Genomic DNA, 19,668 nt, shown 5'->3' with positions numbered 1-19,668 from the left:
GGTGGATACAACAAACAATTCGTAACCTGTATCATCGTTTCTTATTTTGAGCTTGAGAAGCGACCAATACTAATGTACTCTGAATCAAATTACACCGAGTATAATAGAAATGATAATTTTGTATGATCGAGAATTCCAGTTTCGATTCTCTAAAATTTGTACTTGCGTGACTTACATCTGAAATTGGTAACGGACGCGTAATTTATTCCGTTTAGAATCGTATCGTTGTCGATACCCATAGTCGGTATATATTAATCGACGTAAAACGTTCGAAACTGTAATTGTCTTCGAGATTGTATTTTAGCATCAACGAGGATTATATGAATAGAAATGAAAAGTCATTGATCGAATTGGAACGGGAAATTAATTCAAGGATCACTCGAAAGAAAGCAATGAGTACCACTGCCCTAGATATAGTCTTCTACATAGTGTAGTGTACACAATGATCTTTGAATGGCAATACGTAAGTACCATGCAATTGCATTTAAATCGTGTTAAGATTAAACGACCGTGAAATTCATTAGCTTTCGACGCAAAAAGGTTGTAGATATATTTTGTCAGACGATTTATGAATTAGATTAAAGGTCTTTGCGAACTAAATCTTCTTCTCGGTATCCATTTCAAATAAAATTTAACAAGTACGAATAAGCTGTTTTCTTCCCGGTCTCTACATTCCATTATTTTCATTTCAAATTCTCTTCAGTGTAGATATACATTTATATATTTATAGATGGAGAATATTTCTGTATAATATGTATTCGATAGGATCGATGGTATTATGAGGATACATGAGGATCAACTTTAGAGGATACATGAATAGAACTTGATCCGATAAGTACACGTGTACCGTAACAACAATGATAGCTTCTAAATGCAATCGAAAACTAAGAATCCCTATTAGAAGGTCACGACATTACGGGATATACTGGTAATCCTCTATGAGGTTCCCTGCATCTCTTCTCTTCGTCCTATTCTTACCCACACGAAATCTAATTTGCAAATCTATGAATGCCAAATTAACCACATACATACATTATATCAGAGTTGTGCTTTTGTGAGCTCCATAGTTTGATATACGAATAAAATGGAAACAGAACAAGCGTATAGTACACGATACACGTATATATAAATCATAATATTCTTTTTTGTACGCATTACATTACTAGCTTTCTGGGGGTTAAACTTAACTATAATAAACGATATTGAAATGCGCTCCTCATAAAGGTAATGTTGCGCTGCAAGTGAACTAGAGACTCGCGCAAGTGAACGCACCCTTACAGAGAAGTACGATATATTCGTGTACAGACCTGTATATAAGTGTATTGCGCACAGAATAGAAGATTCGAGTGTTGGTAGGACATTTACGTTTGAGAACACGTGTATACGTATACGTAGAGGTTAATCCGAACGACAGAGGTGCGTGAGTGCGCCCGTCCGTACTTCGAGCGTATGTAGGATGTTACAGAGGGAACGCGCATGCGCATATCCAGCTGGCGCCTCGGCCGGCTGAATAGTCGATGCTGGAACTTCGTAGTGCGAGTGTCTGTATTTCTTCGTCCTTTGCGTCCCATCGTTGTAAATTCGTACGCGAATCATATCCGCGTACGTACACGTACACACAAGACATAGAATAGGTAAAAAGAGTCTCGTTTATGTACGATCGTAGTGAACAGGTGGACGTCGGGGTCGGCCGCCTTGTTGCACGAAACGAGGTTAGTTGATTTCCAATCGAATTTCGGGTAACGTCGCTCTAAAGGGGAACGACATCGTGTGAAATATTCGCCTCGAACGGACGACCCTTGTGTTTTTCTGTGCCGCGTTCCATTTCAGTGCCGCGTGTGACAATAATCGAGAGAGGCGAGGGTATAACTCGCAGATCAGACGCATATGTACGTTCACCTCGCGTCTCTTCGGTCACATTTCGATACAATATATCAGACCCAAATAGTATTGCGTATTTAACCGATCGGTACTTATTTCGAGTGCCCCAAACGAATATAATAGCGGTATTATTAGTTTCAGTTAGCACTTCCCTTAGGTGTACGAAGCATCGCGGTGTAAAATTTGAAAAACAGGCTGCATTTCTATGATAAATGGATTCGATATATCGTTGCGAAATAGTCGAACATTGACAGATTGCCCGAACGATCATCGTTTCGATTCATTGTGCTTTCGGTAAACAGCGAATTCATCGATTTCACAACTACACTTCGCCTTCCGACACACGCAGCAAGAATTAATTAACGAGTTGGAAAAAATCTTATCGTAAGACCGTCGATAAGAGCCAATTATACAAGGATATGTGTAATTATAGCAAGTCGAAGCTGTATTAATTTATGGAACTGCCGCGTATCCATATTTAATTTTATGGTGGCAGTTTTTCCGAAAATGAGAAATTCATTGCAACGTAACACGCTGCTAATCGCGCTCGAGCGGAAAATCGAAGGAAATGGCATTGACCGAGAAATAGGAAAGCACCGATCGCGCATAAATTCTACGCCGTGAAATATCGAGTGTCGATCCGAATATCGATACGTATTTAAAACACGCTTCCCTCCTGTAATTACTGCGAAACGTCTAACATTTAAATATCGCGTTGTTACTTTCTCTTTAGCGTTTAAAATTCGATATCTTGTGTTTTCGATATATTCAAATTGTAATAGATCGCCAATTGTTGACGGAGCATCGGAATACGTAATTTCCTTCTTTTTTTCGTAACGGACGACGTGCTCTATATCAGGTCGATAAGGATTGCGGCAACGTTCGAGTATTGTCATAAAGACGCTCGAGGAGTTGCGATTATTCCAAGGGACCGTGATTGTACCGCGTGGTTTGGTTTTTACCTGGCTAGAGATCCCAGTTATATACGATATTATTGCAGGGACAGAAATTTTGCACGTGCGGATCCTTCGTGTGTCGTTCCATTCTTAGACGCGCGTGTACGTGTGCGCGCGCCCGCTGAAAGCTGGAGGCACATCAGATATCGTGCCAAAATTAACAATATCGATCGTTCGAGTTTTACAATTCGTCGAGCCGCTTCGTACGACGCTAGAATCATTGTAACCGTTTCGCGGATGTTTATGTAAATTCGTATATTTAAAAAAGCACGGCTAAAGAAATGAGAGCGTTCGTTTCACTCTTGGAATATCGCGACACATATCTTACTCGAGACGCTTTGCACGTGTTCGGATATTCCGTGTGTCACTAACACTACGCTCCGTTACGTATTCAAATTTTCAACAAATATAGAACCGTGTGATGCAAATGCATACGATGCAAATTTATTATTATTACGCAAAAAATAACCTCCGTATTTACATTCGGTAAACGGTGAACGTGGTGCGAAAGAATACTCTGTTCGCGAGAATGAACGAGTTAGCCTGAACGGTAATTAATTACAAATTAATGCATTTCCCTCTCATCGGCTGGCTGCGGTTATCGATGAACGGGCACGAGCATTTAATTACTCGCGTTTTCAGCGCGCGTTGCGTCCACCAAAATAACGATTGATTAACACCCCGTGTTATTTCGTTTCATTTCAGCTCCGAATTCGATGATCGAATTCTAGAGGCGGACCAAGGAGACGTTCACCTCGGAGATAGACCGAGGGAGACGGCTGAAAGGATCCGAAACAGTATCCATCCTATCTTCTGCCACTATTTTTCTTCCACCTTCAGCGAGAGTTGTACAATTTCAACTCTGCTGACCCAAAGAGCAACGCGTATCGTCGACGGAATTGGAGCAGCCGTTGTCCATAAACAGAGCCACTTTGCCAGCTCCTACTTGCAACCGAAATATGTGCCAATCGTGCTCTTAAACGACGTTGTTACGTTACGTTCGAGGGTAGCTGTATAAGAAGGGTTGGAGAAAGAACGCGAAGCTTTTATTCACGCGTATGCTCGATCGTACGATGGAGAGGAGGGCTTGGTCGGTGCACGGCTCGAATTCGATGAATCGGTAAAGTTAGTCGGACTTTGCGCCGCGGGTAACGTCGGCCTGCCCTCGTGGACAATAACGAGCCTTAGAAACGAACGAATGCGCAGAGCGACAAGGCGGGAGAATGCACGGCTGGCAGCTTTGGACATGGGATAGATGATAGATCGCGAATAATGGGGTGGTAGAGCGAACGGGAAGCGCAAAAATGGATTGGGTGCCTCGGCTCAGGTAGCCAGAGACGACAAAGTCGCGGGCTCCAGGGTGTACGGGCCCCGAGCTCTAAGCAAACATATTTTCCCCTCCCTTTGAACGAGGATAAACGGGGTAGATCTCGTTCGCGGAGGTATCCTCCCGGAAGACTGTTTAATCCTTCTCTGGCAAAGACTGATCGTGATTATTGATAATTGATAAGGAATCGTGGAATTAATCGGGAGATTCGATAATCGTCGGTAAAACTGTTTAATCCGCTCAACCGATCTCGGTGGATCGATTCGAAGAAGAGGAGGCATCGCACGACTTTAGTCGTGATCTTTGATTTAGCGGAAACACATGCGCGTCTGAGCGCCGAAAAGACTGAACACGTTGACTCACCTATCGGAAAATATCGGCATATCGCGTCCTATAAAATTTTGGCTTCAATTTCTCCTCACATACGTACATATCTTCGGGATCTCCTGTAATTGCCACACCGAACGCCAGCCGTACGAGCTTTGAGAAACTTTTGAGGAGGCGTATTCGAGTCAAGATTATATTATACTTATTGCAAATATATTGCGTATACATACACGCGTGTAGAAAAGAGTATATCGATTATATATGTATATATACATGTAAAAAAACTATCTCGCTGCCTAATAGAAGTATTCACGTCTAAAGTGTCCCGTACGATAAGGTAAAGGAAGGAAAGAGTCTCGCGTTTTGGACGATCGCGTGAACCATATCGATTATATTCGTGTTGTTTTCTATGAAAATAATTTATTCAAGATAGAAGCACGTTTGATTTCAAGTAAGAAGTCTCTCTTCATACTTTGTTCCTCTAACGAAATACGTATCGAGAATATTATCACCGAGGTGTAACTAAAACTGGAGAAAGAAAACTACTCGAAGTAAGTGAGAAGTGTGTGGTTTGAAGTGTGATCGCTGAGCGGGCCCGCAACAGAGCAGGATGGGTTGTGGACAAAGCAAGATCGGGAACATCTATCCGAAGAACAAAAAGAATAAAAATAATTCCGCGAAGAAAAACGGTGATTCTGTTGGTGAGTAATCGAAATGGTTGTTATTCTATTCATTTAAACTTGGAAGATTCGAATTCAACAACGTTTTGTCTGTCATTCCCTGCGAACGAATGAACAATCGAAGGCTAGATATAAAAATGCCGGTGTATAAAAGAAAAATGCAATAATTCAAGAAGGAAATACAATCAAATTGTTGCTACGTTTATATTACATTTATTCGTTTCGCTATGGAAACTTAATTCTCGCATAAATGTTACAACTCTGCATCGAACACCTTTGCGCGTTGAGCACATGGCACTTGTAGCCTTTTTTATGTCCAGTCTTCAATTGCGGCTGAACGTCGTACTATAAACGGTATCGTTAATCATAAGTTGGATCGTCTACAGTGTAAACATATAATAGTCGGCTGAACGGGGCCCCCCTCGCCACTTGACGAACGTGAGAGAGATCGGCATTGTTCGCGTAATTAACGTCGTTGCTCGTCAATCTAGGTCTACCGTATAATTGTTGACCCGATGACTGTAATTAAACAGATGTGCCTCAATCTAGGGCATCAACACCCATAGCGAGAGCTCCTTTCCGATGAAAGGTAATTGAACAGTCGCCACGATTATGTCCGCGCCTTTCTTCGCCGCGAGACAATCAATTTCCGGCATTCCGAATGGCGGACATTGATAATTACGCCTCTGTTTTGATTTTTTCAACATAGAATTACGTCTTGAACGTTCATTTAAGTCGAACGGGCTGTACAGAAGTTCGATGAAACTATTAAAAGTTTATTAGAGTCATTAAAACATGATTAATATAGTGCGCGAAGTGGCGTCAACGTCGTTCTAGTCGCATTTCTGCGGTGTAAGATAGAAGTTAATGTATTTAAAGTGACTTTGATATGTCTCGTGATGTCGTACAAGGTTACAAACACACTGAAATCAGCTTTTAATTACCTTGTAAGCAAGATCAAGGTTGAAACTTTTCAATCAGTCGTTTCTGATGAATCTTGTTCTTAAGATTTCACTTACTTTATAAGGAAAACGCGAAAGTCTTCGATATTGTAATTTTCTGTAAAATTTCAACGTGCACATCCGAGGTCGCGATAGTCTTTCAGACGCAAGATGTTAGAGTGTTCGTCGTTTAATTGTCTACAAACGCGACGGGAAAGCTTTTCATTGATCTGCGGTGACAATCGAAGGTAAATTGGCGAGCCTCCCGTTTGAAATTACGTTCCAGAACAGGTGGAAGTTAACCGCGAATCGTTGTAGAACAGACGTCTCGAGGCTAAGTCGCAATTCTCGTTGTATAATTACCGTGGTAGTAGTTTCTCGTTTCTGTTTGTCTTCAACGTAACGCATCGAGGTTCTTGAGATGCATATCTTGTGTGCGTGTGCTGCGTATGCGCTTGTAACTCGGTTGGCATATTAAAACTTCTGATTAGCAAAAGCGACGGTAAATTTTTCAATCTTCAATTCTATATTCAACTTAACGCCATTAACGTTGTTAGCGTCATTTGCTTTAACGACAATCACTGACTCATACTTTAAGCTGGAAAACTTATCTGATTTTCTTTTTTTTTCTCCATGAAAATAGCAACACGGTTTATCGTCAGAGATTTCCTGTTTTTTTATCACGCTTATGATTTACCAGATAACTTTAGATAAAACTTAATGAAGATGCTTTAGAACAGAAAAGAGATAATAGTAATTATGGCGTCCCTGCAGGTTCGCTCGTAGTTATACAGACATTTTTGTTCCCGGAAATACTTTCGTACATACTTCTTGAATTATTTATCAGATAATCGACAGTTTTCGGAAATTCCTTAAGAATTTCCGTCTGATTCATGCGTCGTCTGACGATTCATTCTTCCTACTGATTTCGATAAACAAGAATTGTGCGAAAAACCATATATAATGTTAAAACAAGCAGAATAACAGGTTGTTTCGTTGTAGCTGTTATCCTGAGCAATTTAATTGTTAAGTTTTTCACAAGAGTTCAGTGAAGCGACAAGTACTTATGTACTTGCTTTAAGTATCGCGTGCGTGGCTACGCACACGTACGCACGCGTGTACAGGAACGATCGATTTTATTTTTCGCGTATATCTATCAGTCGAGATAGATTAGGCTTTGGGTTAGGTCGCGAAAAGGGGAGCGTAACCTTCTAAACGGTAAATTGACATTAAACAACTCTGGTACAACGTTATTCGCACGGCTGTTGCGTTAACCTTTGGAACCGAGCTGTTTGATAAACATTAGATGCAGTCCTTTTTTGTTTATAGGCGTTAAATCTTTTCATCGCCGTTTTTCCATTGACAGGACTCATTGTGCTTTTGGAAGTCCTGCCGATCGATTATTTAAATAACATAGCGTTTATTCTTAGCCCTGTTTGTCGTTCCAGTATTACCAGCCATAAATTATCAGCCATGATTAACGCGAAGACGGATTTTCTAATTTATGGAGTTACACGACCTAGATTCGCGGACTAAACAATCCTCCCGGTTTCGCTTTCGTTAGTTGACTCTGAAACGAATCCATTCCGATTTATTTTCCTTTTTCGCTGGTTTTTCGTTTCACGGGTCATTAACGGTTTAATAGTTCGCGTATTCGTTTCGATGTATTAGAATAAAGTGGAAGGAAAGAAGAAGAAGAAAAAAAAAGGAAACAACTCTGCGAACCGCGCGTCTTGAAATCGCATGTCGGATCGTGGTTTGTTGTTTACCGGCTTCGACGTCTGGCGAGCTAAATATACCACGCGATAATTCTGATATTTATATCATTACGATGGCTTCGCTTGCGATACTTCGACAGTTTGTCGTATATATCAAGATTATTTTCAATTATCTATCGAAGCATTACTTTGTGTAGGTGTAATCCTCATAATATCCGGACTGTTTACTAAAAAATTATAAATTTACTCCAAATTTATTCATTATGCCGTAACAACGTCGCGCTAAGAATAAAGATCAACAAGCCTGAGTGGAATATGATACGAAGAAAAAAAAATTAGATAATACGAGAAATTTTTTATTGATTACTCCTCGTATGGCATATTTTAGAGAACATAAGCAGATACGCTTGTTAGTTAATATTCCCATGTTTATTTCATCTTATCTAGAGATGCTGCAAATATGTTATGCCAAAGAAAATTCATAAATACTCTTGTCATGGTTATTTACGGAATCATAAATAAGCTCGCGAAAGTATATCTACTATTATTCTACTAGTAAAATAAATCTACATGTCGTTTTTATTGCACCTTAAGATTGCACGCACACTCTGATACGCGTATCGGGGAAAATATGAAACATTTGATTGATACTGATTGTATCATATTGCGCGGCATTGCGATTTTCAATTTTCCATTAACCGCGAAATGTTGCGCGCGCACTCAGTTGCCAGTTTCCACTGTTCGCAGCGTTGCCATCGTTTAAGCGGGAACGAACGCACGTCGTCGAACGTGGGTCAAACTGCGTACTGGTGGTTTCGAGCATTCGACGGGTGTTCATATCTCGGAACGAGCCTAGTGTTCTAGGAGGATTGTTATAGCATTCGGTCGACGTTTCGTCAAAATACGCTAGAGCCGACGCGTCTTTGCTCGGTAAACAAGACAAGTTCCAAGGCCCGGAGCCGATATTATCGCGCTCGGTAGTAGAGCAGCTAACAACTTGCCTACGTGATCGCTGTCCCGCCTATAAAAGGGTCGCGTCTCTCTCGCGTCAGTGTCTGTCTCTTGTAGCAATTTCGTGGGTGAGCATCGTTCGTTTTCGTCGAAAACGTCGCTGCGATACCATCTGTTATTTATATCGAACGTTAATCGACCGCTATTAATCACGACCTTATCGATACGTACAGCATTATAAATACCGCGAAAGTGAGGTTAAGTAACCGGCACGAGCAAGAAAACATCGCCAGTCGGTGACAGTGAACGGTTTTCTGCGTCGAATCATCGGAACCGACATTTCCCTTGGGTGGAGGGACTCCTGTCCTATCAGAACGTCGGATTTCGGGAGCAAACAAAAGGGGGCGAAGATGTGGCTGAAAGTGCTCAGGCAAAATATATCGCATTTTGCCCGCAAAACAAAAGGTAAAGTTACGTTTTCCTTGTTAATATCAGTGTCCAGAGGAGAAACGAGATTTCGAGTGTCGTTCTAAAGAGACTTAGTTTATTTATGAAATTCCGTTAGTTGCTATCGTTCGATTGTACGACAGATGTAAGTTCGTCGTTGTAAATATTTGCGGATCGATAACGCGCGTACATTTATGCGACGATTTTCACGCGTAACCCTGTTGCAGGTAATTCTATCCTCGATTTAGGCTGTATTCTAATTTTAAGCTCGTCTCGCGTTTCGCTGTCTTTCGGGGAAGAGAATTGTGGAATGTGCAGTGACGGTGCTGTTGCAGCTGCGTGACTCAGAGCTGCTTCAGCAGGACGTATCCGGCTTTTGCATTGTTTTAGGTTTCTTAACCTCTTAGAAAAACCGGTAATAATTCGAATTTAGGTTAACATTTATTTCTCGCCGCACGAATTGTAGAAGTTCAATCGTTGTGGTGTCATGATACATGCAACTCGCATTAAATTTTCAGTAGTCGAGCGTTAGAGAACGATCGTTCGTGTTCATTGTACAGTCCAACTTTATTTGATTTTTTTATTTCAAACGCAAGCATTTTTTGTTTCTCTTGGCAAGAGGATATATATGTGTAACGGTAACGAAGATTTTTTACATCTTAACCATCTTCCACAATTAATATATTTTCATTGAAATGTTCGGATAAGCCGACGTGACTGTAGTCATGTTAGCCATCCTCGTAACGCAACCTTGGAACAAGATACGCGATAGATGCTTAATTCGGGTAATCACTTTGGCCTATTATCGACACACCGCTAATTTCGGCAAAATAATCTCCACTAGTAACGTTCATAGCATATCATGCATTGTGTTACAATCTGTTTACCAGGCATTCTGTACATGCATATATGCAAGCAAATCAGTATGCAGTTCAATCCCGTGTCGCGATTAAGTTTTTCTCTAACGTCGCAGTAGCAATCCAAGTTTCGACGTCCCGACGCAACAGCGACGGTTCGCCGGATATCGATTCACCGATTTAAGTTTAAGCTTCCGCCTCTAATTCTGGAGAAAGTTCCAAGTAAGCAAGTACTCTTTCGAGGGCTGTGCGGCGATCGAAACATCACGTGACAGCTGCGGCTTTCCATGCGAGGTACAGGAAGCATCCTCACCGATCGAGCCGTGTCCGATCTGACCTAATAGCCTGCAGTGTCGCTTTTCCCTTTGCGGCACGCCCCGCTCACCGACCCGGGGAAGGGTAACGCGAGAAAAATGCGTAGCTCGTGACAGCTGTGCGACGACTATACATAGAACGCGATATTGCGTGCAATGGCGTAGGCGCTTGAAAAAGAACGGCGGCGGCGGCGGCGGCTGCAGTTTCGCGTGTACACTCGTTTCATGCGGTTCCGTCCGGTGCCGGCCTGACTATCGGGTTAATGGGATGCAAATGGACAATTTATTTCAAGTATCGTCATCGTTTCCAAAGATGTTTCATCTCTATTTAGATGCCGCCGACAGAGTCTACGTACTCGTTCCAGCTACGCATTTGCATTTTACCGTAGATCCTCCTTTTTTTAAAAATAGGAAATTGTTGAGCGGAGTATTTCTAGCGATTCGTAGATTTTACTAATTAACGTTGACTCTTCAAATTGACGTGGTATTTGCAGAATAATCAACAGTGACGCAAACTATTAGTAATAGCTTTTGAGAAACGTACGTACGCGCGTCAACGCGATGTTGAAGTGTCCTAGGGAGAAGGGGAGAGATACAGAGGTGGAAATTGTGTTCTACGAGCATAACTTTTCGAATAATCAGCGGCGTAGTTTAAAAAGCGCAACAACAAAGATAACTGGGCGATATACAACGGTATCTCGTTCTTATCGGTTATGAAAAATCTTTATTACACGTGAAATCAGCGTTATCTGCCTATGCCCACCCACTTTAAGTGGCTTTGTGCATTGTTTCTCACACGGTTGAATTAAGGATGATTAATCGGCGGAATTCAGACGCCGCATCGTTGGAATCACGGACATGTTTTTATTTACCCAACCGGATCGATTTTAAGCCGGTGAACACGCGCGCGCGCGCTATGGCGCCTGCTGATATTGAAAGTGCAATTAGCGGAATAACACGCAATATTCTCGGAAATTCTTTGAAAGGTCTCCGATTGAATGACGCTGTGCACGGAACAATTATTTATTTGCTTTGTCAACTGAGAAGTCGAAAACACGACATCGAACTGCGCCTTGCAATCATTATCCGAGCTCAGAGTTTGCCTTAGTTGTTAGTTTGCACGTTTCAACAAGTCCAAAGGTTAACTCGTGAAAGGTGCAGATTATTTAGCTACTTTGTTAACAGTCACTACGAAAAATATCGTAAACTTCATTTTTTTACGCTTGCATCTTCGTAGTCAACAAAGAGATTCTAAAAAAAAGACGAGCACTTATAACGTTATACAAACAATGGAAGAAAAGTAGATGTGAATACGTGCGAGTACGTAGCTGGTCTTTAAATTCGTACCCATGTTCAAACAAACGATCGATTCATATTTCTTTCGAACTCCTCCACAGGTTACTCGAAAGATTACGCCGTTTCCATTTAGTCTGGAAACGTCGATCAATGTTTTCTTTCTTATCGGACGCCCCGCGTAAACGTTTTTGCGATATGAATATTTGACGCGAGCTGACGGGGTTCAAAGGTCGTTTTCTTCGTTTAAAAAATCCGCCTCGCAGACACGCCCACGCGAGAGGCGTTCGTGGAACGTTCTAGCAACCGGTAAAGACACCAAATGCTTATGGGTGGATATTACAGGCGATGCCGTTCTACGTATACCTAACAGCCATTTCCTGTTCAACGACGCGTTCTATCACGCGCTTCTCATTCTCAATAGGACCTAGCATTACGAATTATATCACTCACATTTAATACGTTGTAAATGTATACCTAACTTTGTACTGTCTTGGCGGTATCGCTTTTCGTGGTCTCGCGCATGCGATCTTGTAAGACAGTGGACGGATTACAAAGTAATAAGAGTAGCAGGCAACGGAGAGAGGCGAACGCAGACTTTGACATCCGATCGATTTTACGATCCTAAGCTCTGTCTCGTTCTAGATGTAACCTTCCAAGAACGAAAGTTCTTTCGCTGATCGTTGAACTTCCAAGGAAAGGTTCGCTGCGGACAAATTTCTCTCGGTCCAAGGGAACGGTTAGAATTTCGCGATGAACAGGATTATTTGTTCTCGACTAATGCATACATGTTAACCATTTATCATTTTCATGGACGTTTCCAATTAGCGGAAAGATCGATGCGTACATTTTTCCTCCAACGAGCTTGTAACTTTTTTATGCTTTTAGAATTTCCGTGTGAAAAAAATTGCAAAAATTCACTTTCGACGTAACTTTCTGGCAGCTTGTATACGCATTGTTATACGTAGAGTAGACATAGCAGAAAGATACTCTTTGATTTATAATGTTTACGACGCTCGTCGAGCGTTACTTTGTTTTCAGTCTTCGTTGCCATCTAATGTTAGATAATTTCAGATTCATTGTAAAGGAGCGCGTGACAAGTTCGTACGTGGGAGGACGATAAATTTTAACATTTCACTACGTAGTAATTATTGTTATCGGTGGGAAGTGGTACGCGCGTAATAAATTCGAATCAGTGGTACATAGCTTATTTCGAACGTCGAAGTGTTCCGGTTTTCTCGTAGGTATCTCGCGGGCAGAGAGAAAGAGAGAGAGATTTCTACGTTTCACGGTGACCGTCTCTCCTCGCCGTCTGGACTATTACGTTTCACCGATGAAATTGCTTGGTGCCTTAATAGAGGTTGCGGAGACCAGTGTCCTTCTCACGTATTTTATTTATACAAGAAAGAGAGCCCCGTCGAGCTCTGGAATCACTATCAATCGTTTTCCACGTATTGGTTTCCGTGAAAACCAGTTGAACCGCGGTAATTCGAGCTCGAAACCCACATCCGTATGATACCATTCGACGGATGACGACGCGACCATTTTTTTTCTGCACCGCTCGTAAGTATTCCTCGCCAGCCGTATCGTTATTCTTCGTCATCGCTCGTTGCTCCCATGATTGTCGCGTTGATCGACGATCGCTACCGTCCTACTGGTTCTCTTTTTTTTTTGTCATGAAAAATCTCCAACAGAATGCCGTGCAATATCCGTAATGGCATCTAGCCTCGAAGCGTTTACGAAGGGTCCGCTGCGTGGAGGAAATTTAATATTTACGAACTACCAGATTACTCAACCGGTGGTGCAACATTTATAATATTATGAGATAGTGTATCTTCCGAGTATGGCCGGCGAAGTGAATGATTGCACCAGAAGGGACCTCGGGTTTCTCGTATGGTAATCGTGACTCGAAGAACCGGGTCATCTTGAAAAATTTCAATACGAACAGGCAACATTGTACGTGCGCGCATTCAGTGAAATAATGCACGAAATAACAAGCCAGCGGGCGAAAACTGAACCTCGACGTTACGAATATCATCGGTAGGTCGGTTCCTTTTCTTGGGAAAGCGCGCGTTCCCCGTTCCACCGGTAGTTACCAGATCGATCTTTAACACGGAGTTTGAATTATGCATAAACCCTGCGCGATTATGTCAGAGGCCCCCCTTTCGTGCCGGGCGAGACTTGACGAGCGGCCGCAACGTGTATAATGGGCCCGAAGTCTTCGCGTCTATCGACGGATTCTTATCGGTACGTTCTAAAAAAGATCAGTTACTAAAAGCGAGATAAAAAAGAGCTCAAGTTGGGAATAGATAGCGGTATTGGGGTCAATTTTCGCCCCGGCGAGATAAAGGTGGATCCTCGATCGCGCAGGCATTGTTTCTTGCCTGCGGGTATCGATCTCCCGTCGAATTAGCCACTTCCTTCTTCCAACTTGCCGCCAAGTGGAACACACCGCCGCAGCCACGTTGTAAATCGATGGATCCGACGTTTCGCCGCGAGTCGTTCACCTTAGGGCCGGCTGCGTTCTTCGCCGAATCGGATGCTCCGGTATTCGGAGCAATTTGTACCCGATGAACGCACGCTTTCTACGATCTTCGATTCATTTATTCTCCCCTATCTCCAACATAACCAAATCGATTCAAGACCGTTCGCAATGAACTAATCTCTTGTAACTAAATCGAAAGAATCCAGTCTCAGTGGAGGTTTCTCCTTTTTAACGCGTAATTCCATGCCGTTTCAGCGAAACGAAAACGAACAGCTTCGCTGTTCGCCGGAACGTTACGAATAACGTACCGTTTAGTCTTTCGGCTAAAGTCCGTGGCGCCGAGAGGCTCGGGACGCCGGCTCTCAGAAGCATACTTCGCGGTGTGATTCAACGATTCGAGTGAACGTCATCGCGGTGTTAAGCCGACTATATACGCGCGCGTTTGCCCGAGGACGGCCCGCTCACAATGGATAGAAAGTCCCGTCCTATATTTGGCCCCGTCTGCTGCCAAGATGCATTAACGGTAGACGCACGGGATGAATCAACTAGTGGCGGTCCACTGTTCGATTTTCAATCGCGTCAGCGAACCGTGTGTCCATCAAGAATCGAATTTCATTGATATTTTTAGCGGTGCTGCGCGTGGCATTCCTGACGAACGCCGCCGAGTAAATTGAAACGGGATGATAAAAATGACGACACGTTATTTACGTGTATCGTACAAGAGTAATTACATGGGATTACCGTGGACTCGATCGAGAGAGCGATTTTAAGCATCGAATGGAAAATTAATGTCTATTTGTTATTTCGCCGAACGGGAGCTTTGCTATTGTTGGTTATTGTTTTTAGGTTGGAACGTTTTACGAGCGCGATTGGTTCTGGTTTCACGATATCCGGTGCGCGAGGTATTTCTTGATATTGGAATAGATCGGGTCTGTTTGAATTAATCGAGATGACTCGCGCAATTTACAGCTTACACGTCGGGAGCTGCTGGTTATCTTATGGTAATTCGGTTTCATTATTCATTGATCTCGCGGAAAATTAATGCGTAATAAGGCGTGGTGAAAGTAGGTTGACGGTCCCTTGATCCGTTCGCTAAAATTAAATGAACCTAACTCGGATCGGTTCTTACAAAAACTGAATCGTTCACGACATTTTTTTCTTTGTTACCTATGTACATACATGTACAGTCCAGCGACCGTCCATTTAGAGTGCATTAAAAAGTTATTACTCTGATATTTAATGTCTGACAATTTCAGACCTCGTTATTACTTCATTGCGATCGAAGTAAATTAGTTTTGCTCTTTTCTCGTTACAACCGAATAATTATGAGTGATTTACTTCACGAGCATTACTTTTCTTATCGGGTGTATCTGGATCAAGCTTTTGGAGTTAAGGTTCGATCGAATTGGATTATCAGAAGATTCGTCGCCTTTCTTCTTTCCGCGGCGACGTTATCGGCGACCCAGTTAATTGCACCAGTCCGGCTTGGATCGGTTTTTCAAACGTTCCGTGCATGAAAATTCAGTCACGATACATGGTTCACGGTGCTCGTGCTCCGATTACGTTCTATTTATAGCTTTTTATCGTATTACGCCTACGACCCCTACGAAACCTGCTGGTTTAAACATCGCGTACATTGTCCAAACACGATTACCCGTTCATTATTTCACTTCGCTCCACTCGGCGATGTCGTTCGCATCGTTATTCAGTTATTACCCGCGCGCGGCCTGTCCGCGGCTCTTAAAATAATACAGGATAGGAGCTGCGAGCGAAATGACGATAATCGTTTAAAAACAAAGGGAGAGCAGACGGAAATGACGAGGCTTATCAATCTTCTCGTTCGGTACAAAGGAGCTGTGCAACTTGGCCGCGGCATCGTCGAAGACAATCGAAACGACCATTCATAACTTCGAACGAGAAATCCAAGATCGTTGACCCGCTTTACCATTCGCGACGTATCCATCCTCTACGAACGGAATCGTCGAATTTGTCGGTCGGTGCGAATTCGATGATGACGATGGATGGAAAGGTTCGGGAGCGTGTGCGAGGAATTAGTATTCGTCCCAGGATCGACGCGTTGCGGACGCGAGGTGGAGCGTTGAGTAATCGCATTCCCGGCGGCCAAGCGACGCGTTTATTATTGGAATTCCGGTGTTACGGATGTTCTCTCGGCGACGCGCGCGATCGACCGAATGAAACGGTCTATTGTGCGCGAAGGGGAGTAACGAGTTGGCCGCGGCGCCGAACGATCGTTAGATCGCCCCGTTGGGATCGCGCCGCGGTCGTCGCGTGCAGAACCCGCCACGAACTGGACATCATTAGCACGTGGAACGCTTTAACGAGTACGCGATACCTGCCGCGATAACTGTTTCGACGCTCCCTGTTAAACATAGACGATCGACGGAACCTGGGTATTTATGGAATACCGCGACGCGTCTTTTAATCGTATCCGCGCCCCTCTATTCTTATTGCTAATGAAATCTGGTAACCGATGGAGGAAACGAGGAAGTCCCTCTCAAGACGATGGCGCTCCGTTCTGAAATTATCGTAATTTCCACTTGGTAATCGAGTATTCCTGCCGGTTTCAATGACAAACAAAATCCTCGTTGTTTCGTTAGGATAGGCAATTTATTTTTACGAGCAGCCTTGTATGTTTTATGCAAAAGGTTGCTCCGAAGGATACTTTCCTATTAAAAACTGACGTAGCAGAAGGAGATTGTGTGCCTTGAAGGAGCGGTTCTCAAGAGGAAGGGTGGAAAGGACCGAATCGAAGGGCCAATATCGATGCGCATACCTACGATGGACGGAATTTCGAGTGGAATTCAATTGGCATGCACGCACTTAGATACACGCACAATATGCGCCTATTAAGTACAGCTTGAACCCATCGAATTATAGCATACGACACCACCCACATAGCCATGAATAATACATGGGCCAATAGCGCGGCGCACTCGACCGGATGCTTTTACCTGGATGGAAGTATATTCTAGAGACATATACCGGGTGACCCGCAGTCGCAAAGAATCTGCATAACAGGGAAATTAAATTAAATCCCTCGCGCTTCGCGTACTTCTTTTCCCTTTTTTCTTCCCACCTCTGCCTTGGTCGTTCAATTACCCTTCTGATTCGTGTCGAGCGCGAATTTAGGAGTGCCGTGATTTCCACGGGGAACGAGACGCGTTCCGGTCAAAGGGGAGATCGATCGTTCCATTTGCGTCGAGGGTTTCTAGGGTGCTTGGCTTGGAATTCACAGTATCGCCCGGAATCGTAACGCAACGGCGGACGAAGAGACCGTTCCTTCGACGACAGCTGTTCAACATTTGCTTTCGAGTCGTAAGCGAAGAGCTGATCAGACGCCGTTAAATATTTAGAGAATCGATCGTATACACGTACCGCGAACAGTGCGCGCGTACCTGGACACAGCTGCCGGCGGGAAGTCGTTGAACGAACAGTTCCTTTTCCGTCACAGGGGATCTCGAAAGCATTTTTTCGTCTCCTACCTGCCAGCTACGCTCCCTTTTCATCCTTTACGAGTGAAATATCTACAATATCGTCAAGGTCCTTCCGTATCTCGCGGAAATTGGCGGAAAAGCATGCAGCTGCGGTTCTACGCGGCATTCGATCAACATTGTACATTGCACTCGATTATTCATGGATTATTATTACAAAAAAAGCACACCAGAGGAATGCTTCTGTGTATTGGAAAAATATTTATCTTACACGTTGATGCGAGAAAGAACACCGACCGAGTGTTAGGAAAACAACTTTTTCTTTTATTATTCTCTTCTCTCTCTTGTTTCTCAAATCTCGTCGAAACGATCGTTTTTCTAACCGCGCGAAACCGAGGTCACGTAAAATATACGGCGCAGCGGAAAAGCTGCTTTGCGGCATAAAAATGCCGCGCAAATCGATAGATGAGTGTAATCAATCATTGTTGATTGACAGAAGCGTAATAAAAATATATGAACAATTGCGCGCGTTATCTCGGCCGCCGTCGGTGCGTGGCGCGATAATATCGCGGGGAGGGAGGTTATTCGTGCGAATGACGAAAAATCGAGCGCGGTTAGAGAGTCGGGCGGGCAATGCCTGAAACGAGAACGTTAAACTGCCGGAATCATTGGAGGCACGAGGCTTGTTTTCTGTCCTCTTTTATTTTTACCTGCGGCCTTCGCGATTCCGCTCGCGAGACCAAGGTGAATGCGTCGCCCTCAAGTTTACGCTCGTTCGCTCCTCTCGTCCGTGTTCCCGTGCGCAACGCTAAGTCGTTCGTGAACGACCGTTTTCCGGCGACACAGAACCGTGCACCGTGCACGGTTCGATTATTTTTTCACGTCCAGCCACTCGAGCTCGACTTGCTACCGGAATTTTAGTCGAGAAACAAGACCAACCCGTTTTATGGTAGGTCTCGTGATTTAGATAAACGACTTCGCGAACACGATTCGATTATGCTTCGCGCGTTTATGCTCTCTTTACTGACTCCGTGAAAATTTTTACGACGAGGTATTATTCATTCGGCCGATCTTAAAAACCGTAGATTTCGCTCTTTCGACGCTCTCTATGGACAGTCTCTCGAGCGTTCGCAAGGCCGTCGCGATTCGCATCGTCGACCTTAGATCTTTTTATTCTTTACTTCCACGCGGAGCCGACTCGTCATTCTTCCTTGACACTTGGCGATCAACATCTCTCTTATTGTGAGTCATAAACCATCTCCGAGCAACAATCAGAACACTTCCTTATTATGAAAATAATTTCGTCGGCTCGCATCTGAATCACCATCGCGTTACGTATAATTCTATTTCAAGGTTGCTCTGTTCAGAGATAGAGAGAGAGAGAGGATGAGTATATATTTGTACCTAGAACAAGAATGAGAGGGTAATTTCAGAGTAGTAACTTAACTCATTACTTCTAATATCGGAAAATGTAGAAGAAAGCCTTTCAGGTGTACATTATAGGGGTACATCCATTAATCGTATACAAAGTTCGACGGTTAAGTTCATTAGTCGAATTTCATTGTTATTATACCGATACTCTGCTATTCGGTTACTTTGATGTCTCTCGTCGACTAATTTTGGCAAAGCATCGACCTATTCGGGACAAGGAGAGAGACACGAAGGTAGCCGATGGATGGGATAGCGGGTGCGCATCGCGTCGAAGGTGAGCTAATTACGTCGCAGTTAATTACGCCTCTGGTTACGTGCACGTTTATCGTGTCCCAGCGAGCCTCGCCCCGACCTGGAGCTGCTCGATGCGGCACCTTTCATCGGCGTTATATTATTAACCTTGTTAATCGTTTCCCATGCCCGGGTTAAGAAAAGGTACCTGTCGTTTATTTCCCTTTTCTACGTTCTTTTCTTCCTTTCCTTCCTTCTATTAAAACAAGGGGCGCAGCGCAGCGTGAGTTTGAATGCCTCATTTATTTCCGAGTAGACAATAGAGTACTCTCTTACTCTCGACAGGGCGACGGCGGGTGAAAGCTTGTGCCCCACGG

The 19,668-nt window shown here is 43.5% G+C and overlaps 1 protein-coding gene across 2 annotated transcripts in view; it reads left to right on the top strand.

The window, feature by feature from the left end:
* Nucleotides 1-4,781: 4,781 nt before the first annotated feature.
* Tow (target of wingless) overlaps nucleotides 4,782-19,668 on the top strand; it is a 26,922-nt gene continuing 12,035 nt past the window's right edge. Inside the window, exon 1 of one of the 2 annotated variants that reach the window (XM_076900117.1) lies at nucleotides 4,782-5,192. In XM_076900117.1, the coding sequence (XP_076756232.1) occupies nucleotides 5,102-5,192 (91 nt within the window). In that variant the 5' untranslated portion in view covers nucleotides 4,782-5,101. Of the gene's footprint in view, nucleotides 5,193-8,643; nucleotides 9,247-19,668 lie in introns of those variants that run through there. The other variant, XM_076900118.1, reaches the window with a different exon arrangement.

The sequence above is a fragment of the Xylocopa sonorina genome, chromosome 8 (assembly GCF_050948175.1).
Source record: "Xylocopa sonorina isolate GNS202 chromosome 8, iyXylSono1_principal, whole genome shotgun sequence".
In the NCBI taxonomy this organism is placed as follows: Eukaryota; Metazoa; Arthropoda; class Insecta; order Hymenoptera; family Apidae; genus Xylocopa; species Xylocopa sonorina.
Note: the sequence above shows the minus strand (reverse complement) of the source record. Positions and strands in the feature narration are given on the sequence as shown.